The 21,371-nt window shown below is 57.6% G+C and overlaps 1 protein-coding gene across 3 annotated transcripts in view; it reads left to right on the top strand.

Moving 5' to 3' along the window:
• Positions 1–21,371, top strand: part of ZBTB46 (zinc finger and BTB domain containing 46) — a 52,826-nt gene that overhangs the window by 22,460 nt on the left and 8,995 nt on the right. For 2 of the 3 annotated variants that reach the window (XM_074347669.1, XM_074347668.1), the window contains exon 3: positions 10,097–10,381. In XM_074347669.1, the coding sequence (XP_074203770.1) occupies positions 10,097–10,381 (285 nt within the window). The remainder of the gene's footprint in view (positions 1–10,096; positions 10,382–21,371) is intronic. The other variant, XM_074347670.1, reaches the window with a different exon arrangement.

Raw genomic sequence — 21,371 nt, 5'->3', positions numbered from 1 at the left:
ACCTGCCGCGGTGCTGGAGGCCGTTAGGTTTGCGAGTCCATCAACGTGTGAAGAGTGCGGAGGCTTCCCCCGCCCGTAGGTTTGATGTTTTAAATGCAGTTGTCGAGCAGAAGGTGTTTTTAGGATCCAACAAGTGACTTCGGCTGTGTGTACTTCTGCTAATGTCTTAAATCCCTCGGGTTACCAAGGCAACTGCGAGATTACCCCGAGTTGCTAAGACAAGGACTTGAGGTGTGGGCTCGCGTGGGACGTCTCTGCCCGTCATGGTGGCCATGTATTCCTCCGCTCTGGCCCTGGGCTGGGGTTTGGAAGCATAAATCGTGATCCCCAATGGATGTCAGTTTGCTTTCATTAAAGATTTATTACATCTTAGAGAAGAGCATTTTTTCATTCTCATCCCATTTATAGGACAAAAGGCCCTTTTCCAAAGGAATGTGTCAGGCAATTCCTGCAGATCACTCATGGTGCTTGGGAAGATGCTCAGATGCCCAGCCCTGCAGTAGGTCCGTGCCTTGTCCCCCTGTGTTCTCACCTCGGCCTTGGGGGCTGGGGGGCCTGTTAGTTTTGGACTGACTTTTCCAAGCAGACGGCCAAGTGCAGGCTAACCCAGCAGCTTCCAAGAAAACACCCATTGAAATTTACCTCCACGTTGCAGCCTGTTTGTGTGATCGCCCGTGGGAACCAGCATTAAGATGTCAGGCGTGTTATGGATACAGGCCAGGCCCGCGGCGTCCCTCCGGCCTCACACCCACGTCCTGGACCCTGGGGCGGCTGTGAGCCTTTGATGCGGTGGATCTGTAGCTTCTAGTTCAGGGGCTGGTCCAGGAAGAGCCCAGGTGCCCCGTCCCCACGTCCCACGCACGTTCCTTAAAGGATCTGCAGAAATAAAGTCCCGAGCTAGAATAAAACGTGTGGGTTCTGCAAAGTAAATGTTTGTGCCTGGATCTTGGTAAGGTTGGACCCTGATGTCCTGGAGTTTGAAGAATGTGTTGGAACCACAGCACAGGTTCAGGTTCAGAGCAGGTTCCTGAAAAGTTTGGGTGCTCAGCTGTACCCCCCCAGATGGTTTTCCTTCAGGAACCAGCAGAATTGCCTGGAATCCATCCTGGCCGACCACCTTGCCATCTGTGGGGGGCTGGCTGGTGCCCCCGACACCACAGCAGTAGTCTTCATCCAAAGTTTGGTTGGGAATGTGGGGGAGACTCTCACAGGGATGGGAGGTGGGGAGGCCGACCTTGTCCTGAAGCGAGAGAGCGGACCACTGGTGGGGTCCTGGTGGGAGAGGGAGGAGGGGCAGGCCCATCTCCTCGATGGACAAGAAGTGCATCCCGGACGGTGGGGGGGGGGGCGGCCCTGGGACCCTCGCTGGGCCCCTGTGACCACCCAGGCCCAGCTTGAGGCCACACTTCTGAATTGCTGCCTGGACGGAGGATCCTCGCCACCTTGGTCTTGCTGAGTGGCCAGCAGACCTGGACTTTCTGGAAAACTGAGTTCATGAAGACTGAGGCCTCTCATTGGTCCAGATGGAAGCTGAGGCCGGTTGACCGGCAGAGCTGGGGGAAGCCGCCATCACACCCCGCGTTGCCCCTACGACCGGGGAAGAGCTTGAGGGCGTCTGGGTGGATCAGGAGAGGAGGAGTGATGCCTCTGGAGGCGACGCAGAGAGCCCAGCCTCGCCTGGGACCCCCAAAGGGCGGCGGGGCCTTCCCTGCTCGGCGGGGAGGGGAGAGGGGGAGGCGGTGTTGGCCGGGGCCCGCTTTGTGGGCAGCACTGCTGTGTGGGGTTTCTTCGCTGGCTCGTGTTTTGCCCTTTCTGCTCTGGGATCAGCCGGGTTTGGAGGACGGGCCCCACCGCGCTTACTCAAGGTAAAGGGCCCAGCTGGGAAGTGCGGCCTCTGCCTCCTGGAGGCAGGGTAGCAGCATCTCACTGAGCCCGGCTTTGAGGTGAACTTGAGGGGTTCTGTCCTCTGTAACCAAGCAGGTTTGTCTGCTGCCATGTGTACACAGTGGCAGTGCAGCCCTGAGAGCGCGCGTGTGCCCCCCATGTGGGGCCGCCGAGCCCAGTCACGTCGAGACGCTCGGGGTGACATGTGCACGTTTGGCACTTGATGTACATACGTGTGTACGTGTACACTCACAGGCACAGCTTGCAAGCTTACACTCACACAGATTTAAAAAGGGGTAGTGAGTGTAATTTTTAACTGTTCATTTGAAAACTTTTATGCTACTGTTTTTTTCAAACTTTTAAAAAACCGAGACAGAATATACGACCAGAAAAGGCAAATCCCAACCGTTCAGCTGGCGAGGAGAGCGTGACTCACCCCCCAGACACCCCCAGACCCGTGCTGGGGCCGCCTCCTGGGGGCTCTGTGTGCGGGCCTCTTGGTGGTCCACTGTGGACAAGCCCCGGCCGTGCCTGCCCCTCCTGGGCCAGGGGCCTCCCCTGACGCTGGCAGCCTGGCTGCATGGACCCCCGTGCCGGCCTTCCGTGCTGACGGCACGTGTGATTTTGGTGTTTGCAGGGCTGGGCTCCCTTCCCGCTGCTGCTGCTGTGGCAAATCAGCACAGACCCATGGCTTAAGGCGGCCCAGCCTCGTCCTCTTCCAGCCTGGGGGCTACCCCAGGTCCCGGGCACTGGTCCCTCTGGCAACTCCAGGGCAGAATCTGCTTCCTTAGGTGGTGGCCCCGCGTCTCCGGCCCCAGCTCCGGTGCCATCTCCCACCTCCCTCTTCCCCTTGGACAGACCCTGGTGTGGATAGTGACCCCGACGGTCAGGGTGATCTCCCGTCTCAAGGTCCACAACCTCCTCACACCTGCCGACACGTTCCGGTCGGGACGTGTTCTCCAGGACCCCGGACACTGGGGACCATTACGGGGTGTTTGGTGAAAATTACCACCCCCTTTTCTGTTTTTTAGGTATAATATACCTTCAATAAGCTGCACAGATTTTGAGTGTAGGGTTTGAATGCCTTTTGTCTCTCTCCCTACCGTGTTAGTGGGTGAACGTTCACAGTTAGAGAAAAGTTGAAAAAACGGAAGTGATCCCCCACCTGCTAATGTTTTGCTTTGTCATACGTGTGTCCGTGGAGTCACCCAAACCCACCACGTCTCCAGTGTGTCAGAACGGCCGATGTCAGCACCTCACCCCAGACACGGGGGCGGCCGCCCAGCACAGCTGCCCGCCCGCACTCGAGGCCGGGTCCCCAGCCCCGTGCTCACGCCTCGCTGGTTGTGGGCAGCGCTCCGTCCTTGGATCTGCCCGTTGGTTTCTTGCCTCTGGTCTGCTGACATCTGGGCTGTTCCCAGTTTTTGCTCTTGTGAGTAAAATTTCCATGACCATTTTTGGCCCATTTTGTGGATTTACATTTTCACTGCTTCTGTGTGAGTACCTGGGAGGGGCCGGATCACAGGGAGGGGTGACTTCAGTTTTATAAGAAACTGCCAGGCCCTCCCCAGGGGTCCCGCGTGACGGTTCTGGTGGCTCCACACGCATCTGAATTCTGACCGTTCAGCTGGCAGTTGGGTGAGATCTGACAAGTGCTTACACCTCTGTCGTCAGGACAGAGACCGTTCCTGCCCGGAGCGTCCCCTCCTGCCCTGTTCAGTGCCGCCCTGCCTCAGGCCAGCCTGGGAGTGAGGGTGCCACAGGTGTGTGCCGCCCTGTCTGCTGACGTCCGTGCTCAGGTTATTGTGCACCACCCGCCACTCGTAAGAAGTAACACGGGAGCCCACGTGCTGGTCCTGCGCTCTCCCCAGTCAGACTCCACAACCAGGAAACCACTGTGGCACGGTCCCCTGACGTGGCCCTGGCACAGCCACGGCCGGGGCAGCTGCCACCAGAGGCCTTGGGCCGGCCGTCCCCGGCATCCGCAACTGTGGGGTCTGCGGCCGTGATTTTCGCCGTGTGGTCTCGGTGTCCTCACACCATCATGTCCCAGACAGTACCTGTCCTCCAGCTGTGACACAGCCGGTTTATTCATGAGACTGTTGATGGATATTTGGGTTATTTCTGGCTATTGTGATCCAACAGCTATAAACGTCCCAGGACACGTCTTCCGTGATTTGTCGGATTCCTCCCCGGAGCGTGAACACAGCTGAGACGGTTCGTCTGCAAGTCTTCAGCCATCCCGGAGGGTCTGAGGTGTCTCTTTATGGTTCTCATGCCCATCTCCTCCAGGCTTTATCAGGGTTCCCTTGTCTCCCTCTGAGAGGGCTCGGGTCAGGGCTGTGTGCGGTGTCAGGTCTGAGAGGCTGGCTGTCCAGTGCTCCTGGGGCCCCGCTGGCTGGGGGCCTGCCTCTGATGGGCCGCCTCCTAACTGCCGTTGACGCCCCTTCCTGGGGAGTGTCTTCCGCCGAGGGGCGCATCCTTCGCCTGCCTCGGTGGCAAGTCTTTCACGGGGTGTGCGCTCTGAAAACAGCTTCTGTCTTTGGCTCATTTTTTCAAGCTACAGTGTCTTTAGAAGAGTATAAATTTTGATAAAGTCCAGTCTGTGAACTTTCTTTCATGGTTCCTGCTTTTTGGGCCTTGTCCGAGGCACCTCTGCCTGAGGTCACGAAGCTTCTCCGCGGCTTTCCCCGGAGGTCTGATGGCTCGTGGTGCGACACACGGGCCTGGGATGCGTGCTGGCCTCGCACGGGGCGGGGGCCAGCCTCAGAGTCTCCTTTCGCACGTGGGTGTCCAGTTGTTCCAGGACCATCTGCCCACTGAATTACCTTGCTGTGTATTTATTGTTTGTCTACATACCTTGCTAAATGTATTTCTAAATTAAAGCATATTTTTTACATGATGTGAAAACTTTCTGATGGTCACAGAAAGTGAGGAAACTGGATTTTAACCTGGACGAAGAGGCAGGACACTTAAGAACACATTGCAGGCACATAAGATAAGAAGGTAAATTTTAGACAAAGTGGATAATTACAGGTTTTTGCATTGTTTGTGAAATCTATTGAGAGTGAGGACTGAGGTCTGGTTGGAGCTGTAACTCGGGAGGGAGGAGCCTCCCGGGAAGACGGCCTCGGCCCGCGGGTTTCCACTTCCCGCTTGTCCAGAAGGTTCCGCTGTGTTGCTGCTTGCACATGGGTGTGACGGGGTGCCCTCCCGTCCTGTGGATGAGATGTGGCAGGCCGGGCTGGTAGGGCTGTGACGTCTGCAAAAAGGCTCTCAATGGAGAGTGGAGATTTGGGGAAATCTTAGAAACTGCATGCCTGCTGTCCACCAGGCCGGGACTCCAGGGGCTTCCTGGGACAGCCAGGCCCCCGGACCCTGCAGCTCGTGGCTGTGCCGTTCTCCTCCCGTTCCATCGTCTGTTTTTACCCCACTTTGCATCTCGCACTGCGTCACCCAGCTGAATTGTTTAGAAATGCTGCTTATGTTAATTATAATCTTTTTTCTGCTCTTCAGCTGAGGGTTGTGAGTGAGCCAACTTTTCAAAATGTCTCTTGCAGGAAGGAGGACCCCCTTCCCCTCTAGAATCAGTCTGTGCCTTTAGCACCTGGCCCTTTAGACTGACATGCTGACATTTTAATCTGGTTGCTTCCTTTATTAAACAGAGGTCAGCCTGGGGACATGGCCAAGGGCGTCTGTGGGGCCGGGTCCTGCTGTCGCGTGGGCATGAAGTGCCTGCACACACTTTGTCCCTTTTGTTGGGGGCCGGCCTCCCTGTCCAGCCACCCCAGGATGCCACCTGCGGCATCACCCTGCAGCCTAAGGGAGGCGCTGCTGAGCCGCTGAGAGCTGCCAGCCCATCCCGTCCGGCCGGCCCCTGGTCAGTTAAGTTTTTGTCCTATCACTGAGTCTGTTTGCCACAAATGACTGTTTAGAGTTAATAGAAAGTGTTAGGTGAGATGTGATGTTTTCAGAGGGTCCCTTGGTCCCCAGGTCTTCACTCAAGAAGTGCCACCCCAGCCTGCAGCAGGGACCCACCTGTCCTACATGCACATGGTGGCCGGAGGTGGTTCCCGAAGCTCAAGCCCGAGCCTCAGCGCCCAGCTCTCCCAGCGCCAGCTGGGATCCACCTCCAAGCAGCACAGAGACGCATCCTGAATTTGACCTGTAAACGTGAGCCCTGTCGCTACTGTGGGGGGTCGAGTCCCCGCCCCAGGACTTGGAGTGGTTTTCGCTTTCTGACCTGACAGGAGCATACTTTGTGGTTTTACGCGACGTCAGACTCTGTCTGTGCAGGGATTTGCTGCAATGTGAATATGCTTTCAACTTCCTGTTGTTTTTGAAGAATTTTGTCGTCTTAAATCCCTCTTTCTCAAGTCAAGCTCTGGTCTCGAAGGGCCTGGGGAGGCCTGGCCTCTGACTCTCCTGGTGCCTGGCTCTGTCCCTCCGCATCACGGTACCCGGGGCGTGACCCCCGCGTGGAGCCTCCACCCCAGCCCATCTCATCAGGCTCGCCGCCTGTCAGCGAGGCAGGAAGGTCCCGCCCCGGGAGGGTCCGGGGTCGGCCTCAGGCACTCTCCCTCTGGGCACTTGGCTTCACTTCCTCATTTGAACGATAGATTCTGGGGAGGCCGGCGCTCCCCCTACCTCCAAGGCAGACACCAGAGTGGATGCAGGAGCAAACTGGGGCCAGCGAGGGGCGCCCTGTGCACGGGTGTCCACATGCCTCTTCTGCCAAGATGATTTCAGGATCGTTAAGTACCCTTAGCCACCCCGGTCTCGTCTCAGGATGGACCCTACCCTTGAGGTTTCTTTTGAATGGTGTCGTCCTTGTGTCAGGAGGTGCCCTGTGTGTTAGTTCCAGAAATGGGGCTTGAATTTCAAGCAGGACGCCCAGTGGAGAGACTCCAGGACTTGAGAGGTGCAGACCTGGCTGCACTTGCTTCGCAAAAGGTGCACCACGGGTGCTGGGAACGTCTCCGTGGGTTTTCTCGCCAGCTGCCTTGGGCTGGATGTCTCTTCTCTGGAGCCCGTGGGAGCTCCTGGTTAGGCCATCACCTGGTCGCAGGTGGTCTGACAGCTTCACGGGGTGCCTGGTTCAGATTCCCGTGATGGTGGTAACATTTCTGAGGCACAGACACTCATTTGGGAATGTTTCCATTGACAACTGTAGAAGCCCCTCCCCTGGTCACACTGCACTGGGGGACCATCACCCACTAGCATTTTTAGGGTGGTCGGCAGTGAGCATTTGGACTGCGCTCCGTGATCTTGTGTCAGTGCTCACACTAGCAGGCACCCCTCCTGGACCCCCTTGTTTCGCTGTGGCTGGAAACCGTTTCACTGTTTCACGGCAGTTCTCAGTTGATGGGCCCCAGGCATCCTTCTTCAAAACCGTCCTTTCAGCATTTCACATGTGGCGGGAATCTTTCAGCTAATTCTTCATTTCTTTACACGCTTTTGAACATAAATTGTTAATCTAAGCTAATTAAAGTTTTGGTTTTAAAATCCAGTGTTTTTTGAGTTTTAAGTCTGTTTGTGGCCCCCCAAAATTTGTACGTCGACTCCCTGACCCCGTGTGGCTGTATTTGGAGGTGGGACCTGGAAGGAAGCCTCAGGTCTCTGCAGGGAGCTCGTGTGCCCTGGGCCCCGCACCCTCGCCGTGCACACCTGGCTCAGCTGTGCCAGGTCCTGTGCTTTGTGAGCCTGGGCCTGCCTGCCGCCTTCCGCTCGCCTCCAAGCACTGAGTGCGTCTGTCACCTGGGTCACTTCTTTCCGAGTCGCGGCCTCACGGGGCCCCTCCACCAGAGCCAGGCCTGCCTGCAGCCCAGGGCTTTGCAGAAGCACCGAGGCCCTCCTGTCGGCCTCGGATGCCGGCAGGCCTGGACGCCCACGTCCGCAGGAAGCTGCTGCTCCTAGGCAGTTTCACGAAGGAGTCAGCTCAGACCGCTGTCTCTTCTTCCCGGGTGTTGACAACAGGGAGTCATCTCTGGGGTTCGGTTCCCAAGGGGAAAGGAGCTGGGACGGGGCTGGCAGTTCTGTTAACGTGCTGACTGACTGGATCCGGGTGTTTGGAGCCCATGGAGGGAGGCCTGGCGAGCGTGAGACCCGGCACGGGGCAGTGGGTCCCCCGTTTGTGTGGCCCTCCCCAAAGTGCGCTGCCTCCTGAGCCACCGGGAGCCCCTGCCGGCTCGTCCTCTCGGCACAGCGAGGCCAGGCCCTGAGGACCTTTCCTTCTAGTTTTCCCCAAAGCACAACTGCTGTTCCGTTCACAGATTCTCGCTGAGGTCTGGGGTTTGAACTTCCCTAACAGACGTCCTGATTATCCAAAAAGTCCTCATCTTTAAGACTCCCCCAGCATTTTATTCTGAAAAATTGCATAGAGGTAGAGAGACTCTGCGTTGAGCCCGTGTTCCCGTGATGACCAGATGCTCGTGGCGTGCAGCCCGCACTCGTCCTGACCCACTCCGCGCGTGCTGGGATGGCCAGTGCTCCACTCGGTGCGTCTGGCCCACACCTCTTCTGCTTCACAGCCCCCTCCCGGTCTCCCTGGCGTCCCCTCCCGGGTCTCCCTGGCGCGTGCTCCGCCCCCATCCCCAAGTCGTGATGTGGAGACGGGTCTGTGTTTCTCCTGCTTCCCTGAGCTCTGAGGCGTGTGCCCGTTGGTGCCGGGACCACCTTTATTTTTGAGCTGGCCGGCGCCCTCCCATGCCCCTCCTCTCCCGTCTCCCTCTGTCTCCTGAAGGGCCTTGCTTTCCGCATTTCTGGAGTTTGTGCATGTCCCTGGGCCCCTCACCAGCGGCAGCTCCCCACGTCTGCCTGCACCAGCCCGTCTGGGGGCACTTCCGTGACCCAGGCGGCAGAGGTGGCTCCAGGTCCCTCCCAGACTCCTTGTGGACCTGAGTGCAGGGCTGTCACAGACCGCTCTTCAGTTACACTTTATTCGTTAGTTTACTGCTTATTTGAGATATAATTCACACATCCTACAATCCACCCACTTAAAGCATGCTGTTCCCTAGCTTTTAGTGTATTCACGGAGTTGTGCGGCCATCACCCTGGTCGACCTTAGGACGTTTTCGTCAGCCCAGAAGGAAACCTCGTACCCCTCAGCTTTCACCCCAGGACCCTTGTCTCCTCCAGCCCCTGGCACTCCCAGTCTCCTTCTGCCTTTCTCGATTTGCCTCTTCTGGCATTTGGTGTGAGTGGAATCATATAATTTTTGTCCGTCTGTGTTGGCTTCTTCCACTGAACATAACGATTTCAAGGCGACCCACAGTGTCAGTGTGTGACCCCTTTTTGTGGCTGAGGAACACTCCTCTGCCTGGAGGGACCCACCCTCTTACCCATCGTTGTTCGGCTGCTGTACTTGCTGTCGGGAACGACGCTGCTGTGACCTTGCACAGACATGCTCTCAGGGTCCTCCTGCAGGTGGACTTGCCGCAGTGACTGCAGTCAGCCTTCCGACGCGCTGCCGGACTCTTCCACAGCGGCTGCGCCTCTGCACGTTCCTACCCGCCACGTAGGAGGCTCCGCCGTCTCCGCATCCTGCCCACGCTGGTTACTGGGGCTCATCGACGGTGGCAGTCTGGATGGGTGGAGGCGGGCTCGCATGGTCTGGGTTGCATGGCCCTGGCGAGTGATGGTGAGCATCACTCACTGGCCATTTGTGTCTCTGCTTTGGACAGACATCTCTTCGAGTCCTTTGCCCGTTTTGATTGGGGCATTTGTCTTTCTCTTGCCTTAGTCCGGACAGAGCCTCGTACCAGACGCGTGGTTTGCACACAGTTCCTCCTGCTCCGTGCTGTTTTCTCACATTGCCGCCAGTGTCCCTCGAGGCAAATGAGGCTTTAATTGTGACAAGGTCCAAGAGACCTGTGCCAGTGCTTGTGCTTCTGGTGTCACATCTGAGGACCCGGGGCCCTGCTGAGGCCGTGGAGGTTTTCTGGCTCTTGCTTTTAGGTCACTGACCCACCTTGAGTGCAGCCCCTCCTCTGAGGGGTGGAAACACTGTGGATACTGGAGCCGAGCCCCTTGTCCTGGACGGCAAGCCTGAGGCCTTGGCTCGGCTTCTCCACTGTCCTGGGACCTCGGCTTGTGGGACGGGGTCCGGCTTCACCACGAGCAGCTGGGCCTGGCTTCTCCCAGATCTGCCCGTTTGCCGGTCGGAGAGTCTGAAGGGCCCTGCGAGTTCTCTGACGTGTGTCTCCCTCCCCAGGCGCCGACCTGACCGTCGCCGAAGCCAGCAGCTCGGACAGCCGCGGGGAGAGGCCGGAGCTCTACACGCACGTGGACGAGGGTCTTCTGGGCGGAGAAGCCGGCTACCTGGGCCCACCTCTCACCCCAGAGAAGGAGGACGCGCTGCACCAGGCCACCGCCGTGGCCAACCTGCGGGCAGCGCTCATGAGTAAGAACAGCTTGCTGTCCCTCAAGGCCGACGCGCTGGGGGAGGACGGCTCCCTGCTACTGGAGTACCTGCCCAAGGGCGCCCACTCCCTGTCCCGTAAGTGCAGGCCCCGCTCGCGCTCGCGCTCGGGTTTGTCTGATTGTTGACAGGAGGGCCGGGCTCCGTCTGGGAGGAGTGCCTGTGGGTTGGTGGGTCAAGGTTGCCTTCCAAGAGGAGGCAGCCAGTGTGGGGCTGTCGGGGCACCGGGAGGGGGACGTTTCACACTTGAAATCGAGGCCTCTAACCCTCGACCCAGTGGAGCTGAGAAGTGCCCTGGTTGTGACAGGCCTGGGATGGGAAGAGCTTGGGGACAGGGATGAGACTGGGACAGGACGGGGACGGGATGGGGCAGGCCTCACAAGTCAGGGCGGCGGGAGGGAAGGCGCGGGCGCCCTCTGCTGGCCCCCGGCCCCAGCCTTTGCCCCGACTCACTTCGCGTGGTGGGGTTGGGCAGGGTGCACGGTCGTCGTTTCCAGCAGGTAGTTCTGGATACACCTGAGTTTTTAAAAAGGATTTGGGTGCTGTGTTTACACCTTAAACGTCTCCAGCTGAGTTTCAGTTGCCCGGAAGCGAATAACAGACTAACTCAGAAGCGGCTGAGCCTCCGACAGGCTGCCCAGGCCTCCTTCAGACGGGACGGGAAGGCCGTGAGCCCCTGGGTGCAGGCCTGAGAGGGGGCCTCTCCCGCTTGGCTCCAGGGCTCTGCAGACCCGCTGTTCTGGGCGCCTGGGGGAGGTGCTGACCGTGTCTGGCTGTCTGTCCAGAGAGACGCACTCTGCTGGGTTGGTGCATGTGAGGGAGCGCAGGCGTGGCCGTTTCCCTCCTCAGGGCCGGGGGACGCACCCCCGAAGCAGGGGGCTCAATGCAGAGCTTGGGGGGCCACCCCAGGGCCCTGCAGCCCCAGCGCGTGTGGCTGGTGGGGCCTGGGTGACAGTGGGGGTCCAGGCGTGGTTTCCTGGAAGGAAGCAAAGGAGAACCTGCAACCGTCTTTGGTGTCAGGGGTCTGGAAAGTGTATCTTTCATTTTTACTCTAATTTTAAAAACAATATTTTCATGACTCTGTTTTCACGACCACTAAAATATCCGAAGTTTTGTGATGCAAGTTGCTTGTGGTCAATAAAGACTGGAAGTGGACAATGTGTTTCCGTTCTCGTTATTCCCAAGTGCTAGCGCCAGGGCGGCTGCAGCAAGGCTGGGTCGGACTTGGCGGCCGAGTGGCTCAAGGCTGTTTGGTGTTGGACACCCTTTAACAGACGTGTTTGGGCCTCACTATTTGCATCTGAGAAATGGGAATAGCGTCACTCACATGGTTGTGAATTTAAATCAAAATAGTGTTTGTAGAACAAGGAACATGTAAGCAAAATGCGTCTGATAAACTCCCTCTTGGCTCGAACGCTGCTTGTCAGCAGAAACCACTGGCTGCTGATCTGGTAAAGTCAGACCGCTGGTTCTGGGGCGTTTGCGGCTTCTGGGGTTCAGCATAGGCAAGTCCACCCAGTGGCTGTCCAGGGGAGGCACTGGCTGGACAGGCTTTGTGGATCTTGGGTGGGGAGGTTGGGGGCCTCCAGCGCCCCCCCCCCTCGGGCTGGGACAGGCAGAACACCTGTCTCTGCCCTCGGTTCGGGGTGAAGCTGTGTGTCAGAGGCCCCGGGAGGGCGGCACCGGCTCCTCTGTGGCTGAACCACTGTGTTGTGGGGGGTGATTTCTTGGTGCCTCTGCCGTCCCGCGTCTGGCAGCCTCTGCTTTCCAGGTGGGCCTGTGTCTGTGTGGGAACCGCGCTTTGGGTGGGGCCAAGGTCCAGCTAGCCAGAAAACACTGATTTCACCTGGTCGGGCCAGCGGTCTGACCGCGGGGCTCTGGGATGTGGCACCAAGGGGCACAGGAGAGATGGCCTCCACTCCTCTGGGTCCCCCGTCACCCAGCAGAGGCCCAGATCCCATCCTGGCACCAGGTGCAGTCACGGGAGTGGGTGGTGACCCCGTCGGGTGGTCCCCTCCGAGGGGGGTCACTGAATGCTGCGTGTCCCCTCGCTCTTGACATGGCAGTCAGGCAGCCACACCTGCCCCGGGCGTGGCCGAGGCTCTGCGCACACCTCCCTCCACAGTTTGCAGGGAGCCCAGAGCTCGTCTGCTTTCAGTACGTCTGTGACTCCAGGGGAAGCGGACTGCTGGGTTTTGGTATTTTGTTGTTTCTGATCTGTTCTAACCTCCGTGCTTTTGATCCTCTAAACCTCCCACTTCGCTGCTGTTGTTGGTAGCTGCACCCTTGCGAAAGGGTTGGGAGGTTGGCAGAGTCCTTCGCTGGTGGCTGGGAGCTGGTGCCTGGGCTGTGCCTGGTGGGTGGGGCAGAGAGGCTGCAGGCCTTGCTGGAGGAATGGGCTGTTGTGGGACACGCGCTTCTCACATCGTCAGTTAGATCTGCCTGTTCGGGGCTTACACTAAAATGAGGAGTGGAAACACCCAGAAAAAAGCCTTATTTTTCAAGATTGCGTGGTTGACCCTCCCTGTGGCAGGTGGGTCCCTGGCGGCAGGCGGGGCTGGGAGATGCCCGCGGGGAGCCAGGATGGGGCCAGCGCTCCAGGCACCTGCCGCAGACACTTGCCCTGCAAGGCCCAGATTCCTGTGGCAGGTCCAGGGTCAGAGATGCCTTTGAGAGTGTCTGCTCCGTGTGGCTCGGTTCCCAGATGTCGGCTTCTGCGAACAGATGCGACAAACGTCAGCCCCTCAGCGTTCCCCACGTCCACCCACTGCCGGCACTGTTTCCAGACGAGTCACAGTTGTCCATTCAGTTGAAGATGTTGTTAGGGGCCTGCCTGATGTGAGCGCCCCGATGGGGGGGCCCTCCTGGGTGCTGCCCGGCCGGGATGCGCGCCCCTGAGCCCCAGGCGACCAGCGGCCTGGGGAGCACAGGGGTGGTGTGTGCGCCGGGGACCTGAAAGCAGGTTCGAAGGAAGAAAAAAGCCTCAGGCCAGGTGCCACTGACGGCAGAGCAGGATACTGCTGCCCGCTTCTCGCTGCCCAGGCTCCAGGAGGCAGCCCTCCCAGTGCCCTGGGAAGGAGACGGGGGCCTGTGCTGTGATGTTGGGTGACCCTCTCTCCTCACTGGGTTCAGGGGGGTTGGAGGGTGTTTCCTGACTCTGACCCCCAGGCTCCTTGAGCTGATTGTTGACAAGCTTTTTCCAGGGCCAAGCCCTTCATTTTGTAATTTTGGGGGTGCCCATTGGACCGACAGCACAACCGTGGCTCATGGTTGGAGAAGCAGATAGGGCTCGTCCCCGGTGTGACGTCTGTTGGGCACAGGGTCCCCAAGGGCCTGCCTGGTCTTCTCGAGGGGGGCCTGTGATGCACCAGAATGGTCGGCCTGCAATTTTGCAGAAGAAAGAGGTGGTGGTTGCAGGTGTTTAAATTAAGTGCATCGTCGAATACACAGGCAGTGCCAAGCAGAAACCCACAGCCGGTGCTCACAGGGCCTTTCTGGAGCTTCCTGTTCTTGTGGGTCTGACAGCACGGACTTGGCAGCTAAGTTCCGCAGGCGGCTTTGTTCCTGGGCCATTGCTCTTTAACCGACTTCTCCATCAGAGGACTTTTGTACTTTTCATTTTGATTCGGCTTAACTTGATTCTTTTACTTGTATCATGTCTGCAACAGCAGGCTGGCTTCCCAGCTGCTAACAGTCACTGGTCACTGAGCAGAAACTGACAAGCACGTGTGTGGCTCAGAGCGTGGCTGTTCCCTGAGCTGTGTTTGGGGGTGTGTGTTAATCCAGGAGAGACCTTGAAAAATGCTGTGAGAACACAGGTAACTTTGATTTCAGGGGAATAAACTGGAGGTGAACCAGCTCGCTCTGGTTACTGGGGTGGGGACACAGGGCGGCGCCGCCTCGTGGCCTCCCAGAAGCCCCGCACGTCCTGCACGTGTCGGCTGGGTGGTGTTGCCCGGGAGGAGCCGAGGTTCCTCCTGACTGTCTTGCTGGAAGGATGTGCGAGGCTCCCACCAGCTCCTCGGGGCCAGAACTCAGGCCTCGGGTGGCGGCGGGTGGGGTTTGGCTGGACCGGGGGCCGCCAGCTGCGTCCTTCCGCTGTTCTCAACGGTTCTCTGCGGGCTGACCCCAACGTTCAGGAGAACAGCTGCAGCTGAGTTTTGTTTCGATTTTGGTATAAAGACTGTTTCCATACGGTGCTTGGCAATGAATCAAAGACCTTGATCCTGGAGTCTTAGACCATCTCTTGTGAAAGGGCGTCGATGGACACATTAGTGCCCTTCAGGTAAACAGCCAGGCATACACACCCTGAAGCACCTTCCAGAAGAGGCTCCCGGGAGGTGCAGCCGTGCGTGCGCCTGGCTCTCGCGTGGGTCTGACCTTCTGTGCCAGCCCGCCCTGTTGTGATCGTTTTGCTTCTGGGAGAGAGACCCCCACGCACGCAAGCCACGCACGGAGACCCTGCATTTGGGAGTGGCGAGCTGATAAAAGTACCCAGCACCCTCACCCAGCGAGACCCTGGCTGCATCGCACAGCAGCTCTGCTCACTGCAGGCCTGGCAGGGGCAGTGCTTCTGGAACTCTCTAGAGCCCAGCAGCCGGTGTCCGTTCACATGGGTGAGACTCGTTCCCTGTGTTCCCAGGGCCTGGCGCCAGCCCGAGTCACCCTGGGGGGGTCGCTGGTCTGAGCAGAGGTGCCGCCCTCCAGCCCCTCCACTCTCCTCCACTCAGAGCCCACGAGGCCCGCTCTGGCGCACGGCCGGACGGAGCCCAGGGGGCCGGACGGAGCCCAGGGGGCCGGCCCCGCCCCCCCTGCCCAGGTAAGACGTGAGAGCGGCCGGCTGGGCAGCCTGGACCAGACACTCGTCCACTGCATACGTCCCGGTGGGCGCCGCGTGTCCTGAGCGAGCTCGGGGGCTGTGTGGAGCCTCTGTGGTAGTTGTCCCCCCCCAGCCACACCCACCCAGCCCGGTGTCACTCATGGTGGCCCAGGCGCCCACTTCGCAGTGATAGTTGCTTCACCCTCACGGCAACACGTTACACAAAGTCAAATGGGTTTTTGTATTTAAATTAAGATATTTTTCTGAGGGATTTCCACGCTAATGAGAAGCCTCATACGGCAGCAGGTTGAAAACCTAGTTCCTCAGACGGAGCCGTTCTGGCCGGTGTCGAAGGGGTTCTGCCGCGGTGCTGGGTCACTGCGAGTTTCTGACCATCGCCGACTGTGGCTGCAGAGGTCCACTTGCTGCGTCTGAGGTCAGCGTGGATGGGCTTGTGGCAGAGAGGTGCTTCCCTGCGGTCTGGCAGGTGGGCCCATCCCCATCCCGACCGTGGCTGGGGCCGTGGTCCACGTGCAGCCAGCCTGCCCCTCTGCCCCGTCCATCGTTTACTGTCATGAAACGAGATCTGAGGACAGAGAAAAGTTGGGTTTTGAGAGAGGCCCAGGGTGACCCCACCCTAGCGGTGTCCCTGGCGTTTATTTAAAGGCAGTTCTGTTAGGTTTGATTGTTTCCCTGGAGAAAACAAAAATCTTCCAGGAGATTGTATTTAGAAATAGATCAAACGCACTCCTTTTGAACAGGATGGTTTTGGTGGGAGGAGCTGGAGTTCTGTTTTTTGCGTGTCTGCTCTGGAGAGTTAACTGTGAGCTTCTTTCCAGACGCGTGACTGGTCATCCTTGTGTGGCTTGGACGGGGACCCGGTGAGTAGGGGTGATGTGTGTCTGTGCTGATGTCTTCCTGGTCCCTTTGCTCCCGACAGCCTGTAACTCGTCTGTCTCTCCTTCTAGATCGATGCCCCTCGGACCTGGAGGCCAGGGTCAAGCGACCGGCCTCCTCTGGAGTTGGCTCCAGCCAGTGCCTGGGGTTCCCAGGGGCCGGCCCTTCCAGGATGCCCGGGGTCTTTCTGGCTCACCGCGTGGCTGGTGCGCCTCTCACAGCCTGGATGGACTTGCCCAGGGCTTCGCTCTGGAGTCAGCTAAGGAGCCACGAGGAGATAGACGCCTCCGCTGTGGACAGTTGTTTTGAGGCCAGACAGGCTGGAACAGGCGCTCTGCACACGGGGGCAGACATTGGCACATGCTTGTCTGCTGCGGCAGCCTGGTGTTCAGGTCCAGGTGGCCAGCGGGTGGTGGCAGAGCCGGGGGGGCTGCAGCAGTCGAGACCGGGCATCGGCGTGAGCCGGGGCCAGCGAAAGCCTCTCAGTACCCAGCCTTGGGCAGGCGGGGCAGCTGCAGCTCCAGCCTCCAGGCGATGAGGTTTGGGGTCACCGGCATTGTGCAAGGTTGCTGACTTGTAGGGGCAGGGCAGGAGAGGAGGGGCAGGACATTGTGCCCCCGTCCCGGAGGCGAGGAACCAGACAGCTCTGACCCTGTTCCTTTCTGGAAAGATGTGGGGACGAAGCCCAGTGTCCGTGTCCTTGGCGTGTGCTGCCCTTTAGTCACCAAAGCTGGGCTTCTTCCCAGAAACGGCGCCTGTCTTCGCTACCGTCCGCCTGCACCAGACACGGCCCACGTCTGCAGGCAGCTGAGCCCCCGTGGGCTTCAGGGCCCAGGCGGAGCCATGCGGATGGGTTTGTGGGAGAGAGGTGCTTCCCTGCGGTCCAGCAAGCGGGCCCATCCCCACCCCGACCGTGGCCGGGCCGTGGTCCACATGCAGCCAGGCTGCCCCTCTGCCCTGTCCATCGTTTACTGTCATAAAAAACGAGTTCTGAGGATGGAGAAAAGTTGGGTTTTGAGAGAGGCTCAGGGTGACCCCACCCTAGCGGTGTCCCTGGGAGTTAAAGGACCGCTGGGTGGCCCATGTCCAGGGGGCCCGCTTCCTCGTGGGTTTCAGTAAGTGCCGGTTTGTGCATAAACGTCATTCCTGAGGAGAGGGAGCTCTCCTCTTCTCTTTCGCTGGTCACAACAGGATCGTTGGGCTGCTAGGGCTCAGAGAGTGCGCGTCCAGTGTGGCGGCGCAGAGCCCGGGCTGCTTCCCTGTCTCGGCTCCTTGAGGGGCTTTCCCTGGGTGGGTGGGGCACGGCTGGGGCCCACAAGGAGGCCAGCGCATGGAGAGGCCCTGCACTGCTGTGCAGAAAGGCTATGTTAGTGTTTAAAAACAATTAAGAAATTTCAGAAAGTTTCCATCATGCCTAAAAGAAATAGATTTGTTCATCGCAGCATTATTTACAAAAGCCAAGATATGAATGGATAAAGAAAATCGTTTATATACACACACCATTCAGGTGCAGTGGAATATCAGTCATAAAAAAGAACGACATCCTGCCACGTGTGACAAGACGGGTGCACGGCAGGCCGCGGGGCATCGTGCGCACTGAAACAAGTCAGACAGAGGACGACAAATACCACGTGATGTGACCTGTACATGAATCTGAAACACACACACACAAGCTCGTAGGTACAGCGGAGGGAGTTCGGTGATTTCCAGAGGTGGGGGAAATAAGTGAAATGTTTTGGTGTTCTTTTAGTTTAAAACAAGTTGAATTTCTTTTTAAAATAGACAGATAGATAATTGCTCCTTGAAAAAGAAAGAAAGAAGTTTGTGGTCCATGGGGAAGGGAGGTGAGAGGCGTGTCGGCCTGGACGGCCACCTGAGCTCACTCTCACATCTGATGTCACTTCCCTGAAATGTGTCCAGTCATCCAGCGGAAGGTTCTCAGCAAGTTCATCGAGGTATTGCATTGCTCATGTTCAATCGAATTTCTCACTGAAATATTGTGGCTCAGGAATTGATTTCAAAGAGTTTTTAAAAACGCATCCATACCTAACATTGCCCTTTCTTGAGCACAGAGGGCTGCAGTAATAAGTGGCTGGTTATTGAGATCCGTTGACTCCCGCAAACCTTTCTCCATGTCTACGGATTCGTTTAGGCTTCTTGCCGTGTTTACCACATCCTCAGCATGTGAGTGGGTGGCCTCAGAAACTCGGGTTCCAGCCACATGTGGTCGGGCATTGTGTGTAGAAGTGAGGGTTTCTTGCCTGGGGACGCTGGCTTACTATGCAGAGCACGCTGTAAGTGTATAACAGCCCAGTCTGGACCGTTGTCAGCGCGGTGGTTGCACGTAACTCAGGTGCTGACGGAAGGGCATTAATTTATTTTAAAGAAAACGTCCTGAAAAAAAAAAACCTGTGAGTTTCCAGTTTCAACCATGACTAGCTTGTATGGGGTTTACCCTCCAGGCAAAAACTATTTCAGAAGCTGGCCCCCCCAACCCCACACACATAGACACACATACACACACCCACACAGTACATATATACACACACATACAGTGCATATACACGCATGCATTCATATGCACACTCACGCATGTATACACATGCACACACCCATCCTGGCGCACAGCGGTGCAGGTGGGACTTGGAGGCTGAGCCCTTGGGAGCAGGGTGAGGACAGATCAGCTGTACATGCTCCTGGATTTTTCTCCAGCACACTCCCCAAACGCTGGTGCAGGGAACAGAGGCTGAGCAGAGGGCAGTGTGGGAAGTGTCCTTTGGGGCAGCCAGGGGGTCTGGGCCTAGGGGGAAAATCTCAAAAAGCAAGAAGCCACAGAGAAGCAGCTCCCAAGTCTGCAGACAAGCCCCTCGACTCCTGGGACGCCCACAGAGCCAGGGTCCTGCCGGAAGAAGCCCGGGGAGCAGAGATTAACGCCACCGTGCAGCACTGGGCACTGAGCGGGGTTTGAGCCCGGGCTGGCCGAGGGGCCCAGGGATGCACCCCAGGCCTCCGGCTGAGACCCCAGAGGGGCCACTCCCAGGAGTCAAGCCGGGAGATGTCTACACCACATTCAAGGAGGTGGTGAAAGAGAGGTTAAGGGGGAGGCTTTCAAGAGAACTGGGCTGTAAGAAAGAGCCCAGTAAGCCTGCTGGGACTGAACATATCCTGTGTGAAGCTGAGGACCCACGAGGCAGTTCAGCAGCAGCCTGGGCACCGCTAGCAGAGGGCGAGCGGCTGGAAGACAGAGGGTCCAGGCTGAAGCTCAGAGAAGAAGACACACGTGGGAACAGTGGAAATGTCTGATACGCGTGTGACTGCAGGTCCAGAAGAGGGAGATTGGAGCAGAAGCAGCATCTGAAGAGACAGCAGCTGAGAACTGTCCACAACGATGGAAGACGTCGATCCACATGCTCAAGAAGCCCAGTGACCCCAAAGCAGGATGAAGAGCAGGACAGAGCAGCCCCAAAACCAGACCTACTGAAAACCAAAGACAAAAACAAGAATCGCAGAAGCAGCCGGAGAGAAAGGCCGTTAAGAGGAAAAGCACCGAGATCGAGGTCTGACTTGACGGCAGAAGCGCGGGAGCTGGGCCGCAGCGGGCCGCCCCCGAGGGGCTGTGGAAACGCCGGGCCCCACACCCCCCAGGAGCGTGCACAGACCAAGGCTGCGAGAAGACAGCGTCACACCAGCAAACTGAGGGGTTCATTGCCAGCTGACAAGAAGTACTAAACACAGCCCTCGCTGGGAAACATCTTGATCGTTCAAAGCAACATTTATGGTTCTCTGACACAAACAGGAGCGTATGCACAATACTTGCAGCTCAGAGACGGGAGAGGTGAGCAAGCCTGGCCGTTGGACGGTTCTTGCTTCTTTACAAAGTCACAATGAATGGTAACAAAAATCATGTGCAGTTCAAAAAAGGCTTATGAGCAGAAAAATGGAGTAATACTTGATTAATTTGAAAGAAGGCAAGCAAGGAGGGTTAAAGGCCCCAAACCCATAAAAGGACAAACAGAAAACACACAGCGAGATGGTCGCCCAGCTACACCAACAACCCCTTTGTTACAAATCTGCTGAACGTGCACGAAAAAGAAAAGACTATCAGCTTGTTTTTCAAGGAAAATTTGTTGTTTGTAGGTAACATGCTTCATAGATAAGAACACAGAAAGGTTAAAAGGAAAAAGGTGAAGAAGAGAAACCAAGGTGATGGGTGTAGCTCCGTGATGGGGCGCGTGCGCAGCACGACAAGGCCCAGGGTGCAGTCCCCAGCGCCTCCTTCAGGAAACAAAAAGTAACCCTAATTACCTCCCCCACCAAAAGTAAAATAAACAAGAGAAACCAAGGAAACACTAGCCTAAAAAGAGTCCCTGATGTCGCGAGGACCTCACGTGGTGAGGGTCAGTCCGGCGGGAGACGCACCTGCTGGACACTCGGGCTCAGAACCGCGACAGGCTCAGTGCGGCTGCAGGAGGTTTGGGCAGTTTTCAGATACTAACCCTGAATTCCTGGAATAACCCCACTGGGTCACGAGGGCTGTCCTTTCCCCGTGTGGTCGGCTCCGCTGCTGTTTTGTTCAGGAGTTTTGCGTCTCTGTTCTGGAGAAGTGTCTGCCTGTCACAACACAAGTAAACAGTTTGCACCAAACGAGCGTCGAATAGTCCAAATGCACATGAAATATTTACCAGATAGACTGAACGGGAATATAACACAGGTCTCAGCAAACCCCAAAGGATGAAATCAGAGCGTGGTCTCCGACCTCAGTGAAATTAACTTCTAAAAACCAACAGCAGTCAACGCCAGAGCAGGTCACAGTGGACACTAGAAGACTGTGAACTAGGTGATGATAGAAACACAACACGTCAAAACGCGGAAGACCCAGCTGCAGTGTGTTTAAGGGACATCTACAGTCCTAGTTGCACTTTCCAGAAAAGAAGGAAGGTTCCAACTGGGGGATGGTCAGGAAGTGAGGAGAAGAGTAGCAGATTAGCCCCAAGGAAGCAGGAGGAGAGAGGGAGCGAACACCAGTGAGACAGGAAGTGGACGTGCGGCAGGAAGGATGAACACCGCCGGTCGCCGGCGGCAGTGGCCGCGATGGCGGACGGTCAGTAGAGCCAGCTGTTGCCACGGTGACCAGCAGCCAGAGGGGGAAGTGCTGATTGTCAATAAAAGGTATGAGAAGGTGTCATTATGCTTGTCTGGCCTCAGGGAGACGGGCCGGAGCCGTGATCCGGAGTGGGAGCAGGTGGAGGAGGCTGGTCTGTATGTTATGCCCCGGGGCAGTCTATTTACCGTCTCCTGGAAGTGCCCCGGGGAGGGCAGCCCCTCCGGGGCCCCCGCTGTCTAAGCCCCAGA

Source organism: Camelus bactrianus, chromosome 19 (assembly GCF_048773025.1).
Source record: "Camelus bactrianus isolate YW-2024 breed Bactrian camel chromosome 19, ASM4877302v1, whole genome shotgun sequence".
Classification (NCBI taxonomy): Eukaryota; Metazoa; Chordata; class Mammalia; order Artiodactyla; family Camelidae; genus Camelus; species Camelus bactrianus.
Note: the sequence above shows the minus strand (reverse complement) of the source record. Positions and strands in the feature narration are given on the sequence as shown.